Below are 17966 nucleotides of genomic sequence, written 5' to 3'. Positions count from 1 at the left end.
CTTAGCTCAGCTCGGTGACCATAGTATCAGTGGCGATGACATCACGGATAACCGTGTTTCTGCCCTTGTCATTGCCATGAACTATCTTCCATAGTTGATATCTCTTGCCTTAGGGTTTTCTTGACAAAACTTTGAGTTCTCAACTCTCCATGTTCCGGTCTTTCTCCAATACACCTTGATCTCGGGTATTGACAGCTTCCATAGTTTGCCAAGTTCCATAAGGGGTGCCTTCCTAGGTCATACAAATCTAGAAATTGTACAGGGCCTTCAAATTCTCCTAGTCTTCGGAGTCTTCAACCATTGCAGTTTCCATTATTATAATGCATGATAAAATCCTCTTCATTCCGAAATGATCTTGGTTGTCCGATATCTTGTACTTCTTGGAGTGGTCTCATTAGTTGAATCTTCATGTGGTCAAAAAAGGGGGAAAGGTATTTAGTCTCACTAAAAGGGAATATTTGAATAAGCTCAGAAGAGAAGAGAGGTAAAAGATCCTTTTGAAAAGAAAGTTGTACAGAAAATGTTTCCTATGGGCTTGCCAGCTTCTAGGGGTCACGCCCTACAGTCAACATGTGCTCTGATACCATCTTGCAGCGACCCGACCCGAATGGATCAAGTCTCTGTGCTTAAGTTTCATCCCTGGATCGGTATGCTGACACACACAGTACTCGAGGATTTATAACAGAGGTAAATCACATGTATAAGTAACGTAAAATACTATTACCTCAATCCAAAATAGCGGAAGTAACAACAAGGTTGTGGATTCCCATCAACACCAACGGCAAAGTTGAGTGTAGAAATCGTAACCCTAACGTATCACTTACTCGTCGTAAGATTCCTACAACATGAGACGTTGCAGCCACAACGGGTCAGTACATTGAATGTACTAGCAAATTCACACCAGAAGATAATGATGAATAATGGCTATCACTACATGCATATTTGGCTGGTGGAAAAGCTCTATGGTTATAGTTTTTGCAAAAAGCCAATTTTTCCCTACTGCAAAGGAATACATTTTATTTAACTACAAAGTTGGTTGAAAATATTGAGAAGGTTCCTCCAACTCAATCCCAAAATAATAATCATTAACCCAACAAATTATTTAAGTAACATGATGAGATCAATATGATAATCCAAGTACCAGAAACTCAAGATTGTCCATAACCGGGGACACGGCTAACCATGATTAGATTGTACACTCTGCAGAGGTTTGCGCACTTTTCCCCACAAGACTCGATCGCCTCCGTTGGATTTCTCGCACTACATGATGTTTGAGAAACAGATGACCGAGACACAGTCTTTCAGAAACATTAACTCTCTACTCCGGGTAGACCATACCAAACCTACAAAACCCACTACCTGCTGATCCACCTCTTCAAGAGCTTCACGTAAATTACTCAACTATGCTAGAGCCCATAATAGCTTGTGGCTGCACACGGAAGTTTCTAGCATGAATAATCTTATGATCCCTTTGAGCCTGGGTGGCGAACCATAGGATGATCACACGGTAAACCCGGGATCTCCTAGGACAACACTGGTATATCCCTAGGTGTCCGGGCAAGTCCACTGGTATATCCCCAGGGTGCCCCAACCAATCCACCCAGATGTGTATTAAAGTAGCCACCTTAAGTTAAACCTTAGTTAACAATAATCTCTCACATCTTTCATGAATTCTCTCAAACCAATCCACGTCTACGTGCATAGCATAGCGATATAAGCATAACGTATAAGTAACTCCCAGGGTTTGATAATAAAATGGCAATAGGTTCTACCTCATCATCTACTTCCCAACCCACATGTTAATGACATCCTAACCATGCAATGTTTGAGGATTGGAACTAATGCATAAAAACTGGGTGCTAAAGGGTATGATCAAAGTGTGAACTTGCCTGTACTGTTGATGAAGATGATTCGCACTCAAAACTCTTGATAGTTCTACTCATCATACTCCGTTCAATCTATCGTGAGCAAGCAGTAGTAACCACACATAAGAAATCACTCAAAAGATCAGAAAGATCGAAGAAGACGATTCGGAAAACTTCAAAACCAAGAAAATAACTCTTGCAACATAAAACAATTTCTAACAGTACCAAAATTATATGAATTTGGCTTTATCAGAAAGTTTAGGTCAAGAGCTTCAATTTGCAAAAAGAATCAACTCAAACGGAGCTACGGAACTCAAGTTATCATCAAACGAAGTTTGAATTCAAATCTGATATAATTCAAATTTTAAAGTTTCAAAAACATGTTTGAGTTGGATTACTGGATAGAGGAGATCATAACGAAGACGCGGGCGTTGGTTTCGTTGAATTTTGATAAAGGGGTAAAAAGATGTTGTCGTTTGAAGATTAGGGACTAGTCTATAAAACTTTAATCACAGACGGGTTCCTGGCAGAAATAAAATAAAATGAAAAGGCTACTAAACGAACGTTCCCTAACGAACGCTAATGAACAAAAAATCGTTCGGTGCAACCCTAACTAACGAATGTTCGTCAAATAGTTAGACTAAAAGAAAACCGCGTTTTAAAGAAAAACCGAGAAGCCGTGCGGTGGAGCAGAGAGAGGCGGGGTCGGGCGGCGGCTTAAATAGGCGGGGGGCATCGGGTGGCTTGGAGGAGGGGTCAAGAGGAGAGGCGGCGAGGAGGAGTCCGCGGCGGGGACGGCTCGGACGCCGAGGCGGCGGCGGTGGCGTGCGGGATCCGGCCTCCTGCGTGAGGTCGGGGACGGCGCGGCTGGGCTGGGCTTGGCCTGGCCTGATTGGGTGTTGGGCCGGCCCAGTCGGCGAGCAAGAAAAGTTTTTTTTTAAAAAAAAAACTTTTTTTACTGACTGCAAAATATGAATAACCACAAACAAGATAAAATAAACTATAGGCATATAATATATCAAAATTTTCAGAAAAAGATTTCCTACGAACTGAACATTTTCCTAGCCTTAAATAAAATTCACACAAATTCAAATAATTCAAAAGTGCTCCTGCTCTAATAAAATCCACCAAAATCATTTTAAAAATACCATAATGATTTCAAATTAATTTTTCTCCAATTTTCTATTGTAGGGAATCATGTTACCCTATTTTCCATGTATTTTATTTTTGGATAAAAATAATTTGAATAAAACTCAAATAACTCCAAATTGAAAATAAATTCAAAAGAACTTTGAATTTAATTCTTTTAAAACTTCCAACTCATATTTCATATATTTTGAAGTCATTTTATCTTCTCTCATGAAAATCATTGAGTTGCTTAAAGTTTATGAATTGAAATATTTCCAAATGAAATTCAATTATTTTCAAATACCCTTTCATTTAATTTAAATGGAAGAAGTCATATCATCTTTACTCAAGGGTTTTGTATTTGAAAAGAATTTGAATTCATGGAGATCAGAAAGCAAATATGAAAGTTTGGGAAAGTCCTTTTATTCCCTCTCATTTAACTTTCAAAAAGTTTCGAATTCACTCACTTTCAGACAACCAATCAAACAATCAATCAAATCTATCTATTTATTATAACATTCCGAAATTTAGAATTTTGGGATGTTACACATGAGTAGCAAAGGATTCAAAGAAAGAAGCTACTATCTCAGAGTCAAGTCCATATTTAGTGCTAAATTCACGAAAAACATCGGTATCCATAAAAGATTTAACACAATCAAACTTAGGTGTTATACCTGACTCCTTACCTTCATCGAGGTCCCAATCTTCAGAGTTGCGTTTAATTCTTTCCAATAAATCCCATTTGAATTCAATAGTCTTCATCATAAAAGATCCAGTACAAGAAGTATCGAGCATGGAGCGATTATTGAGAGAAAGCCGAGCATAAAATTTTGAATAATCATTTCTCTTGAGAGCTCATGATTGGGGCATGAATATAACATTGACTTAAGCCTCCCCCAAGCTTGAGCGATGCTTTCTCCTTCGCGAGGTCAAAAATTATATATATAATTACGATCACGATGAAGAAGATGCATAGGATAAAACTTCTGATGAATGTCCAATTTCAATCGTTTGTAGTTCCATGATCCCATATCATCACATAGCCTATACCATGTCAATGCCTCTCCCTTCAAATATAAAGGGAAGACCTTCTTCTTGATAACATCATTGGGCATACCTGCTAGCTTAAATAATCCACAAACTTCATCCACATAGATTAAGTCTAAATCAGGATGCAATGTTCCATCTCCTGTAAAAGGATTAGCTAGCAGTTTTTCTATCATACACGAAGGAATTTAAAAGTAAACATTTTCAGTAGGTTCAGTAGGTTCAGGAGCAACTCTTTGCTCTACTGGTCGGGGTGAAGATACCCCAAACAAGCCCCTCAAAGGATTATGTTCCATAGTAACAAGTGAGAGTAAATTTCAGCACACAATATAAATTTTTCCTTACCAAATTCCACCTACCAAAGGCGCTTCACTCCCCGGCAATGGCGCCAGAAAAGAGTCTTGATGACCCAAAAGTGTAGGGGATCTATCATATCCTTTTCGATAAGTAAGAGTGTCGAACCCAACGAGGAGCAGAAGGAAATGATAAGAAGTTTTCAGTAAGGTATTCTTTGCAAGCATTGAAATTGTCGGTAACAGATAGTTTTGTGATAAGGTAATTTGTAACGAGTAGCAAGTAATAAAAGTAAATAAGGTGCAGCAAGATGTACCAACCCTTTTTGTAGCAAAGGACAAGCCTGGACAAACTCTTACATGAAGGAAAGCGCTCCCGAGGACACATGGGAATTATCATCAAGCTAGTTTTCATCATGTTCATATGATTCGCGTTCGGTACTTTGATAATTTGATATGTGGGTGGACCGGTGCTTGGGTACTATCCTTACTTGGACAAGAATCCCACTTATTATTAACCCCCATTGCAAGCATCCGCAACTACAACAGAAGTATTAAGGTAAACCTAACCATAGCGTGAAACATATGGATTCAAATCAGCCCCTTACGAAGCAACACATAAACTAGAGTTTAAGCTTCTATCACTCTAGCAACCCATCATCTAATTATTACTTCCCAATGCCTCCCTCTGGGTCCAAACAATGGTGAAGTGTCATGTAGTCGACGTTCACATGACACCACTAGAGGGATGACAACATACATCTCATCAGAATATCGAACGAATACCAACTTCACATGACTACTTATAGCAAGACTTCTCCCTTGTCCTCAGGAACAAACGTAACTACTCACAAAGCATATTCATGTTAATAATTAGAGGGATATTAATATGCATAATGGATCTGAACATATGATCTTCCACCAAGTAAACCAACTAGCATCAACTACAAGGAGTAATCAACACTACTAGCAACCCACAGGTACCAATCTGAGGTTTGGATACAAAGATTGGATACAAGAGATGAACTAGGGTATAGATGAGATGGTGCTGGTGAAGATGTTGATGGAGATTGACCCCGTCCCGATGAGAGGATCGTTGGTGATGACGATGGTGATGATTTCCCCCTCCCGGAGGGAAGTTTCCCCGGCAAAACAGCTCTGCTGGAGCCCTAGATTGGTTCCGCCAAGGTTCCACCTCGTGGCAGCGGAGTTTCTTCCCGAAATCGTGCTTATGATTTTTTTTCTCGACGAAAGACTCCATATAGCCAAAGATGGGCATCAGAGGGCCACCAGGGGGCCTACGAGGCAGGGGGCGCACCTAGGGAGGTAGGGCATGCCCCCCTCTGGTACTTTCTTGGCTCAGTATTTTTTATATATTCTGAAAATAACTCCCGTGGAGTTTCAGGACTTTTGGAGATGTGCAAAGTAGGTCTCTAATATTTGCTCCTTTTCCAACCCAGAATTCCATCTGCCGGCATTCCCCCTCTTCATGTAAACCTTGTAAAATAAGAGAGAAATAAAAGGCATAAGTATTGTGACATAATGTATAATAACATCCCATAATGCAATAAATATCGATATAAAAGCATGATGCAAAATGGACGTATCATGGCTCGGCTGGAATGATTGAGAAACTTGGTTTTTTAATTCCTGTAAATCCAAAACACGGCTAAAAATCATGAAACTTGGCATGGTGTCATGACATGGCACCAACATGGTGCAGTATTTTTTTTGGACGAATTGGGACAAGCTTTGGTGTAAGCTTCTTGCAAACCGAAGCTTCCCTCAAGAAGGCTCCTGGTTCCGAGAGGGAACGTGTCACCTCCGTGTGCGAAACAACATATGTACACTTCCTTCTTCCGCCTTAAATTTTGTACACTGGAAGATTAGACCAAATAGAAGTATCGTGCTAAATTTTGGAATTATTCTGTGTTCGCTTGGCCTTTTTTTATACATTAATTGAGTTTCTGGGCATTTAATGTGCATAATTCAAATTTGAACTACAAGCCCAGGCTCCAGTGCACCAAAGTTGTTTTAAAAATCACATGTGTGTCCTTGGGTGAATTTCTAGGTCCCATGCAAGAGATGGGAGTGAAATTCAAACATCTGGGCGTCATGGCTTGGCCGGAAAGATTGAGAAACTTGGTTTTTTAATTCCTGTAATTCCAAAACACGCCTGAAAATCATGAAACTTGGCATGGTCTCATGACATGGCACCAACATGCTGTGGTAATTTTTTTGGCCGAATTGGGACAAGCTTTGGTGTAAGCTGCTTGCAAACTGGAGCTTCCCTCAAGAAGGCTCGTGGTTCCGAGAGGGAACGTGTCACCTCCGTGTGCGAAACGACATACGAACACTGCCTTCTCCCGCCTTAATTTTTTTACACAGCCAGATTAGACCTAATAGAAGTACCTTGCTAAATTTTGGAATTATTTCGGGTTTGTTTCACCTTTTTTAAACATTAATTGATTTTTTGGGCATAGAATGTGCATAATTAAAAAGTGAACTACAAGCACAGGCTCCACTGCACCAAAGTTGTTTGAAAAATCACATGTGTGTCCTTGGGTGAATTTCTACGTCCCATGCAAGAGATATGAGTGAAATTCAAATATCTGGGCGTCGTGGCTCGGCCGGAAACATTGAGGAACTTGGTTTTTTAATTCCTGTAATTCCAAAACACGCCTGAAAATCATGAAACTTGGCATGGTGTCATGACATGGCACCAACATGCTGCGGTAATTTTTTTGGCCGAATTGGGACAAACTTTGGTGTAAGCTTCTTGCAAACCGGAGCTTCCCTCAAGAAGGCTCGTGGTTCCGAGAGGGAACATGTCACCTCCGTGTGCGAAACAACATACGTACACTGCCTTCTCCCGCTTTAATTTTTTTACACAGTTAGATTAGACCAAATAGAAGTAACGTGCTAAATTTTGGAATTATTGTAGGTTCATTTGGCATTTTTATACATTAATTGAGTTTCTGGGCATTTAATGTGCATAATTCAAATTTGAACTACAAGCACATGCTCCAGTGCAATTCAAACATCTGGGCGTCGTGGCTCGACCGGAAAGATTGAGAAACTTGGTTTTTCAATTCCTGTAATTCCAAAACACACTTGAAAATCATGAAACTTGGCATGGTCTCATGACATGGCACTAACATGCTGTGGTAATTTTTCTGCCGATTTGCAAAGGAGCACACATTAACAATCAACAAAGTCATTTTGGAACAAGTGTTGTCATGTTACAAATCGGAAACACAAGTATTTTTGAAACCATGGGTGTTCGACTTACCAATTACGTGCGGCCACACGTCCCCTTTTTTTATTTGCTAGGAGGTGTCGTGCGGGGTAGCTATTTGAGTACGGGAGGCGTGCGGTCATACCCCTGCGCGTGCTCATCGGGAGGAGAGCCCTTTTGACTGCTACCCGCCGCACACCTCCCTCCCAACGTATCCATTAATGGCACCCGAGTACATGTTCTACAACGTGGTTATATGTCTCACTGGATTGAGATTTAAGAGAGAAAAATGAAAATCCGAAAAGAAAGTTTTGCATGGATCTTGATGTAAGATCCGACGGACCTATATAGCATCGACTGCGACTTATAGCAAGCATGATGAATATAAGGACGATGACATTGGATAATAATTGTCTTACATATTTATAAACACAATTAAAAAAGCCACATGCGGCAATGTCCGATATACACAAGGGAAAAAGAAGAAGGAAGACAATGATCTGGCTCGCTGATCTCTACTTTCTTGATGCGTTGCTGCAGGCCGCGGGAACTAGTCTCCGCGGCGGGCGGCGACGAGCTCTTTCTTGTCCTCGAGATGCTGGTTGAGAGCATCCAGGGATTCCTCCACCAGCCTTCTGTGCTCGATGCGCAGCATGGCATTCTCGTCCATAAGTTTCTCGACGATGACGCCGGTCCTCTTCAATAAGGCAGTGGTCTGCTCCTGCTGCTCCGCACTTCCGATGATCTTCGCCCTTAGCAGGTCGCGCTCGGCCCGGAGCTTTGCATTGCTCTCATTTAGTTGCCGGATGACGTCGGTAGTCTATTCAAATGAGGCTTTCAGGTCATCCTGCAACCTCACCCACCTAGAGATCTGATCCATCTACCTAAGGACGAGGGCACACATGCGCCTATAAGAGTCCTCGCGTGCCCGCGAGGCATTTTCCCAGGCCACCGCGGCACGAGAGGACATCTCTACTGCATTCACAGCATGGAGGGACATCTCTTCTGCTTGCGCGGCGTGGCCGGAGCAGTCTGTTGCATCGACGGTGCGGCGGGTCCTCCGTGCTGCTTCGGCGGTGTGGCGGGACCTCTCTGCAGCTATGACCGTGCGACGGGACATGTTGGCTGCTTACGCGGCAAGGCAGTACATCTCTCATGCTCCCGCTTCCAGGCTCGCCTCTCCCTGGTGGCAATCTCTCGACCCAGAACTCACGCTGGCCATGGCAGACGCAAGGGAATGATGATGGGTGACTTGTTTGTTTTTAAATTTTTGTGGATGAGGAGTTGAGGAGGAATGTGCAGTCATCTTGGAGTAGTAGTATTTATAACTGCATAGTAATATGCTCCTAAGTGGGAAATCGTTTAGGTTTTGATCAGCGTGAACAGGTTTGCAATTTGGAATGTGACGGGACGCATGCTGAAAATTTACTGGCGGTTATAAGTGTGGCACTATTACCAGAAGGTGTAACGTGGGCACGTACGCCTTCTCGGCCGCGTACGTGGCGTTTGCACCATAAGGTGCACCGCAATAGGAAAAGTTAGCACACGTCTTGTTCCAACAACCGTGCGAGCTCGCTATTACCATCGTGCATGCTTATTTTAATTAGAATGGGTGTGCCCGTCTAGTGCACACACGTTGATCAATTTAACTATTTCAGTTTATTGTGGCTAATCGCAAACAGTTCATCCGTGTGAAGTTTATGCCATCAATCACAGACACTTTGATCTGGCTTACCCGTTTCTGTTCTGTTGCCTAATCACAAATAGTTAATCCTTCTGAAGTGCATGCCCTCAATCACACACACCTTGATCTGGCTCACCATTTCTTTTGTATTGCCTAATCACAAATAGTTCATCTGAGTGAACCGTATGCTGTATATCGCACACACCTTCATCTGGCTGCCCGTTTCTTTTGTGTTTCCTAATCACAAATAGTTCATCCGAGTGAACCGTATGCTCTATATCGCACACGCCTTCATCAGGCTGCCCATTTATTTTGTTCCGCCTCATCTTAAATAGTTCATTGGACTGAACCGTATTCCCTGGATCACACACGCACCTAAAATCTGAACCGTGTTCAATGAATCCTCCATTGCAAACATTTTGCACCTTTTTTGATGGGTTTTTTACATCCCTGTTTGTGATTAATGCATCACACACAGTTTCATGAAAGGGTCTTTGATCGTAGTGTCACGTTAGCAGCATCCTGCAGTAGTGTCAAGAAGGATCATCTATGTGGTGCCTGGAAAGATGGAATGGTGACTAGGGCCAATCATCCCTCGAAGACAATCATGACGACTTCCCGTCCCTTTGAGCTGCTACACATGGACTTATTTGGCCCTACTCACTACTCTACCCTTACTACCACTGCTTGCCTCTATGGCTTCGTCATTGTTGATGATTACTCAAGATATACATGGGTACACATAATCCTCTATAAGAATGAAGTGCGGGATGTCTTCAGAAGATTCGCCAATCATGCCATGACAAACTATGGCATCAAGATCAAGCACATCAGGAGTGACAACGGCACAGAATTCAAGAACATTGGCCCCGACACTTATCTTGATACATTGGGCATCACACATGAGTTCTCAGCTCCATACACACCTCAGCAGAATGGCATCATGGAGCGCAAGAACAGAACCCTCATTGAGATGGCACGAACGATGCTTGATGAGTACAAGACTCCAAGAAAATTCTGGCATGAAGCCATTGACACTGCATGCCACGTCATCAACCGTGTTTATCTTCACAAGCTTCTAAAGAAGACATCATATGAGCTACTAATTGGTAAGAAGCCAAATGTCAGCTACTTTAGAGTATTTGGTGCTAGGTGCTGGATCGTGGATCTGCATCACACTTCAAAATTTGCACCGAAAGCACATGAAGGTTTTATGCTTGGCTACAGAAAGGATTCACACTCCTGTAGTGTCTTCAACCTCTTTCACTATAAAGTGGTTGAAACTGTGGATGTGCGGTTCGATGAAACTAATGGCTCGCAAAGAGAGCACCTGCGAAATGTGCTAGATGAAGTCTCACCAAGTGAATCCATCAAGCTTATGGGTACTGGAGAAATCATACCTTCAGAGGCTCAGGCTGAAGAAGAACTCATCATTTCTGCACCTAATCAACCCGAAGACACTGCTCAGCCTGAAGTCAATGCTGATGATGAAGACAATGATTAGCAAGAGCAAAAAATTTGTCCAATTCATCCTCGTGTTGAAAATGAAGTGCAAATTGAGAAGATAATCGATAGCATCAATGCATCTTGGTCCACTCACTCGTTCAGAGCAACACAACTAGCAAATTTCTGTGGGCACTTTGCATTTGTCTCTATATCTAAACCCAAGAAAGTTGATGAAGCATTCATGGAACCTGAATGGATTCAAGAGATGCAAGAAGAGCTTCAACAGTTCGAGCTGAACAATGTGTGGGAACTGGTTAAGCATCCAGATCCTCGCAAGCACAATATCATTGGCACCAAATGGATCTACCGCAACAAACAAGATGAGCATGGTCAAGTTGTCAGAAACAAGGCTCGTCTCGTTGCTCAAGGTTACACTCAAGTAGAAGAGATTGACTTCGATGAAACATTTGCTCCCGTGGCTTGGCTTGAAGCCATTCACATCCTGCTAGCCTATGCCAACCATCACGACATCCTTCTGTACCAAATGGATGTGAAGAGTGCCTTCCTTGATGGAAAAATTGAAGAAGAAGTGTATATTGCACAACCACCTGGTTTTGAAGACCCGAAGCGTCCTGACATGGTATACAAGATCAACAAGGCACTGTATGGCCTCAAACAAGCCCCTCGTGCTTGGTATGACACACTCAAAGACTTCCTGAAGAGCAAAGGCTTCAAACCTGGGTCCCTGGATCCCACACTCTTCACAAAGACATATGATGGAGAATTGTTTGTATGCCAAATCTATGTGGATGACATTATCTTCGGTTGCACAGACAAGAAATACATTGATGAGTTTGGACACATGATGCAAGAGCAATATCAGATGTCCATGATGGGTGAGCTGAAATTCTTCCTCGGTCTTCAAATCCGTCAGCAGAGCAACGACATATTCATATCACAATAAAATTACCTCAAAGATTGTCTGAAGAAGTTTGGAATGCAAGACTGCAAAGGATACACGATGCCAAAGCCAACCAAAAGTTCATCTCGGCCCCGACGACAATGGTAAAGAAAGTTTGAATCAAAAGGTATACCACTCCAATGTTGTTTCTTACTCTATTATGTGCATCCAGGCCAGTATAAAATGCTTAGCGTTTCATGTGTGCCCGATCCAAGGGGCACCAAAGGAATCGCATCACTTAGCTGTGAAGCGAATTCTTCGATATTTCACTTACACCCCAACACTAGGATTATGATATCCAAAGGGCTCAGAGTTTGATCTAGTTGGATTCTCAGATGCTGATTATGCTGGTGACCAGGTTGATCGCAAGTCTACATCAGGCACACGTCATTTTCTTGGACGATCTCTTGTCTGTTGGTCTTCAAAGAAGCAGAACTATGTATCCCTCTTCACTACTAAATCTGAATACATTGTTGCTAGATCTTGCTGCGCTCAGATTTTATGGATGAAGCAAACTCTCAAGGACTATGGCATCCATTTGAAGCATGTGCCACTCTACTGCGACAATGAAAGCGCCATTACTCAGGTTTGTACGTCCACTCCTGGGTACATGCCCGTCTCGTAGTTCCAGTCCCACGTGTTCTTCATAGATGGAACGATCCATAACTGTGGGCAACGGGAGTCCATATCATAGCAGTTAGTGTGGCTCCCCATGATGGAGACTCATCCAAACTATGGCCAGCCTCGACGAGGAGTAGTCACGTGCACCGGGAAGTGGCGCTCTCTCGGCCGTCGTGCTGCTTCAAAGCCAGCGCCAGTGAGAGGTCGCCTCTACTCTGGTCAGGCATTAATGCGGCACTGACGTTCCAGGGCGATGCTGACCGTTTCACGCGAGAAGCGCGCGCCGGCAAGGGAGGGGGGTTGGGTCGGCCAGGGCGGTCAGATGCGGGCATGGTGGTGGTACTGGTAGTTTGCAAAACTACTCAAATATTGCACTCAGTTTCCTAAGAAAGTGTGGTAAAAAACGTTACTCCACAACCCGCTTCCCTTCTCCTTCCTCTTCCACCGCCATGCACGTCTGCGGGAAGCGACCGGTCAACCCTTATATAGGAGTGCTAGCACAAAAAGATGCATGCATGACCACTAAAATTTCCAGATTAAGGTGCCTGTCCGGCGGGAGTATGGCGTATGTCGTTACCTTCGGCCGGGCCATGGCTACCAGGCTACGCGACCAGAGAAGAGGCGGCGGGAGGGGAATGAATGCGGCTACTGTTTGGGTTCCCCGTCCAGCTTAAATAAATGCGCACCATCATGTGTACCCGCGGGTGCACAAATTGTAACATACGTGTCTGCTTAAGTGGGCATCACGTAACTGGTGTGTAAGAGATTCTGAGAGACAGAGTGCGTCTGTGCGACTCTACTCTTTGGACATGTACCCAACCTTTTGCATCAGGGTATAAGTATAATGGTATTACACTTTAGCTAGTGATTTACGTGGCCATGTGTAACACCCCGGATGTAACTTTCCCAATTTGTACTCCAACTCTTGCCGTTCCGGCGTTAAGTTATTTATTTTCTTGGGTTCGGCTTTTTGTCTCCGTGTGTTGTTGTCGTTGTCATGCATCTCATATCATGTCATCATGTGCATTGCATTTGCATACGTGTTCGTCTCATGCATTCGAGCATTTTCCCCATTGTCCGTTTTGCATTCCGGCGTTTCGTTCTCCTCCGGTGGTCATTTCTAGCTTTATTTCATGTGTGGGGATTGAACATTTCGGGATTGAAACGAGACTTGCCAAGCGGCCTTGATTTACTACCGGTAGACCTCTTGTCAAGTTTCGTATCATTTGGACTTAGTTTGATACTCCAACGGTTAACTGAGGGACCGAAAAGGCCTCGTGTGTGTTGCAGCCCAACACCCCTCCAATTTGGCCCAAAACCCACTTAAGCCTTCTCCATCATCTAGAGCGTTCGATCATGATCGCTTGGCCGAAAACCGCACCTCATTTGGACTCTCCTAGCTCCCTCCACCTCTATTTAAGACCACTCTCCGAAATTTTCGGGCAAACCCTAGATCTCTCCTCACCTCGCGCGCCGGACAAAAACTGCCGGGCCGGACTTGTCCGACCGAGCGCCGCCGCACGTGTCGCTCTTCATTGCCGCCGCCCTCGCGCCCACATCACCGCGCCACCACCCGCGGAGGCCCGCGAGGCCCAAGCCGGCCCGCGGCCCATGGCCGCCAGCCGCCGCCTACCGCGCTCCGTCGCCGCTGCCGCTCCTCCTCGGGCCGCGCTCCCGCCGCTCCGCCCGCCTCCGCTGCCGCGCCAGCGCTCTGCCGTCCGGCGCTCCGCACTCCGCCGCCGCCACCACCGCTCCGGCCGCGCCGCCCCAAGGCCGGCTACGGCCACCCCGCTCCTCCTCGGCCGCCCTGGTCCTCTTCCTCTCCGGCGACGCTCCGTGAAGCTCCCCGGCCTTCTAGCAGTAAATCCGGCCATCGCTAGTAATCCGTGCCAGATCCAGATCTGGAGATTCGGGTTGACTTTTGCCCGAAACCTTAATCCATGTGGCCTTTCTTCATGCTATAACTTTGCATCCGTAGCTTCGTTTTTGGCATATAGCATATCAAAATGTTCACCTCAGAGAGTACATCATTTCATTCCATTGCATCATTTTCATTTGAGTTCATCTTGATGCCCGAAATGCTGTTAGAAGAGGGCTACTTGAGATAATTGTCAGATCTGCTACTCCATTTAGCTTTTGTCATTTTGCCATGATTAATGTGTGCATGATATGCCCTGATGCTCTACATATGTTTTGTTAAGGGTTTTGTCATCTTTCCAGAGGTGCAACCCATGTATTTTTGTGATGTGTGTGGTGACTAGTACAAGCTTGCAAAGTGGTGCACTTGTTAATTCTGTTTTCAGGGACTTAGCAATTTCACTAAGTCCTTGATCTGTTTATCTCATATTGCCATATGTTCATGTTGTTTCCTAGTGATCCGTGCCTCTTTTGAGGATGATCAGTAAGGATGTTTTGTTAATCTTGTAGTGCTCTATCCATCCATGTCTTTGTTTGCAATTATGGAGCACCCTAGCTTGAGTCAATCGAGCTCTACTTTTGCTACTTTGTGAATCTGGGCAAATTGTCAACTTGTTTGCAATTTTGCTGATGATGTTGTAGTTGATCCGTGCATGCTATGCTATTGTTCTTGCCATGTCTAGCTTGCATTTTGTGTATTCTTGATGGATGTATGCTTAGCTTATCATGACTTGCTCTGTAGTGAGTGCATCGAGCTCGTGAACATGCCTACTTGATATCTGTTTCAGCATGTGCCAGTTTTCACTAAGTCTGAAAACTGATTATGTTTTTGCTATGTTCACATGCTTGCAATTGTATTTTCTGATCCCTTTTGGCTCAAGGTCTCTAAGGGACTTTTGTTAAGATCTTTGAGTAGATCCATGCCATGCTTTACCTTGCCATGTGCAGGTCCTGTAGCGTATAGTTTTGTTGCTCCGAAGTGTGCTACCTGATCTGAAATTCCAGACAAGTGTTAATTTCACTAAGTCTGAGATCTGTTTGCCATATGCATTTTTGCCATGCTTGTTTGAACCTGTTAATGGAAGATTTGGCTGTAGCTCAGTGCTAGACTTTTGTTAAGCATCTTGAATGCAACCCTGCCATGTATTTTGTTGTCACGTTTGGGTCGTGGAGCATGTTCTTTTCGTGGCATTTAGATGGCTACTTGCTGTAAATCGCAGACTGGTGTCATATTTGAATCGCTTGCCATTTCCAAACCGTAACTCCGATTCCGATGATCTTTATATCGTTTTCAAGCGATTTCATCTCATCTTTCTAGTGGCACACTTGGATGTCCAAGTTGAGTCCAGGTTCATGCATTTCCTGTCATATCTTGCATATGCATCCCGCATCACATCCCGCATAGCATATCATCTTTGCATCATCTTGTTTGATCCTTGCACGTGGTTGATTGTGTCCTTGTTGCTTGTTTGTCTTGTTTGGGTAGAGCCGGAAGACAAGTTCTCTAACAAGGAGCCCGTTGAGTTTGCTTTCGAGGATCCAGGCAACTCTGACAACTGTGCAGGCAAGATGATCATACCCTCGAAATCTCTACTATCTTTGATATGCTAGTTTGCTCGCTCTTTTGCTATGCCTATGCTACGATGCCTACCACTTGCTTTCAAGCCTCCCAAATTGCCATGTAAAACCTTTGACCCACCATGTCCTAGCAAACCATTGATTGGCTATGTTACCGCTTTGCTCAGCCCCTCTTATAGCATTGCTAGTTGCAGGTGAAAATTGAAGGCCGTTCCTTGTTGGAACATTATTTACTTGTTGGGATATCATTATATTGCTATGTTATCTTAATGCATCTATATACTTGGTAAAGGGTGGAAGGCTCGGCCTCTCGCCTAGTGTTTTGTTCCACTCTTGTCGCCCTAGTTTCCGTCATATCGGTGTTACGTTCCCGGATTTTGCGTTCCTTACGCGGTTGGGTTATAATGGGAACCCCTTGATGTTTCGCCTTGATTAAAGCTTTTCCAGCAATGCCCAACCTTGGTTTTACCATTTGCCACCTAGCCTTTTCTTTCCCTTGGGTTCTACAGACTCATGGGTCATCATTATTTTAGCCCCCCCGGGCCAGTGCTCCTCTGAGTGTTGGTCCAACCGAGCGATGTCCGGGGCTACCAGGGGCAACTCTGGGCTGGCCTACCCGACGTCTTGCTCATCTGAGTGTGCCCTGAGAACGAGATATGTGCAGCTCCTATCGGGATTTGTCGGCACATTCGGGCGGTGTTGCTGGTCTTGTTTTAACCTGTCGAAGTGTCTTGAAGAACCGAGATACCGAGTCTGATCGGAACGTCTTGGGAGGAGGTCTATTCCTTCGTTGACCGTGAGAGCTTGTCATGGGCTAAGTTGGGACTCCCCTACAGGGATTTGATCTTTCGAAAGCCGTGCCCGCGGTTATGGGCAGATGGGAATTTGTTAATGTCCGGTTGTAGATAACTTGAACCTTAACTTAATTAAAATGAATCAACTGAGTGTGTTACCGTGATGGCCTCTTCTCGGCGGAGTCCGGGAAGCGGACACGGTGTTGGAGTAATGTTTGCGCAGGTTGTTCTCTAGTTTCTCGCTCGCGCTTTGCCTCCTCTTCTCGCTCTCTTTTGCGAATAAGTTAGCCACCATATTTGCTAGTCGCTTGCTGCAGCTCCACATATTTTACCTTGCCTTACCTATAAGCTTAAATAGTCTTGATCGCGAGGGTGCGAGATTGCTGAGTCCCTGTGGCTCACAGATTACTATTACACCAGATGCAGGGCCTGATGATTCCGCTCCAGGAGACGCGTTTGAGCTCAAGTGGGAGTTCGACGAAGACTCTCAACGTTACTATGTTTCCTTTCCTGATGATCAGTAGTGGTGCCCAGTTGGGGGTGATCGGGACCGTGTCGCTTGTTGGGTTATCTTTTATTTTGGCGCCGTAGTCGGGCCATGAGTGTTTGGATGATGTAATGTTATTTATGTACTTGATTGACGTGGCGAGTGTAAGCCAACTATGTTATCTCCCCTTTTATTATCATATTACATGGGATGTTGTGAAGATTGCCTAACTTGCGACATATGCCTTCAATGCGATTATGTCTCTAAGTCGTGCATCGACACGTGGGAGCTATAGTCGCATCGAGGGTGTTACAAGTTGGTAATCAGAGCCTTCCCCGACCTTAGGAGCCCCATTGCTTGATCGTTATTAGCGGCCCAGTTGTGTCTAGAAAAATGTTTTGAGTCATTTAGGAATTATATATCAGAGAGTTTAGGAATTCTTTTTACTTCCCAGTATCCTCATCGCTCTGGTAAGGCATCCTGACGTAGAGTTTTGACTCTTCTCTTCTCAAATTTCACTAAAAAAATTTTAGGATCACGCGGGTATCTTGGAATCGTTCCGATGGTTTTATGATGAGAACATTGTCTTGGTGCCTCCTGTCAGGGGTTTAGTGGAAGTGTCCCGGGGAGTTGAGCTTTGAGGTGTTGTTATCATAATTTTATCGTTGCAATTCTGGAATACCTGAGTTTAGTACGCCGACATCGAAAATCTCTTTTATGCAGTTCGTTGGTGAGATAACCTCGACGCCACCCAGTACTGGGGCGGGAGTTCGGGAGTATCGCCATAACTTGTATAACGGATGCTTTTCGAAGGTTGAGGTAGATGGTTTCCGAAGGTTTCTTGGTTATGTGTTGAAGGATGGATACAGCTGGATGTAGGATTTGCTAGAATTGGGTGAGATATTAT

At 44.2% G+C, this 17966-nt stretch overlaps 1 protein-coding gene across 1 annotated transcript in view; it reads right to left on the bottom strand.

The window, feature by feature from the left end:
- Nucleotides 1-8691, bottom strand: part of LOC123191613 (inactive histone-lysine N-methyltransferase 2E) — a 74000-nt gene extending 65309 nt beyond the window's left edge. The window contains exon 1 of the mRNA XM_044604279.1: nt 8548-8691. Coding sequence (XP_044460214.1) covers nt 8548-8691 — 144 coding nt within the window. The remainder of the gene's footprint in view (nt 1-8547) is intronic.
- Between the last annotated feature and the right edge of the window lie 9275 nt (nt 8692-17966).

This window comes from Triticum aestivum, chromosome 2A (genome assembly GCF_018294505.1).
Source record: "Triticum aestivum cultivar Chinese Spring chromosome 2A, IWGSC CS RefSeq v2.1, whole genome shotgun sequence".
Classification (NCBI taxonomy): Eukaryota; Viridiplantae; Streptophyta; class Magnoliopsida; order Poales; family Poaceae; genus Triticum; species Triticum aestivum.
Note: the sequence above shows the minus strand (reverse complement) of the source record. Positions and strands in the feature narration are given on the sequence as shown.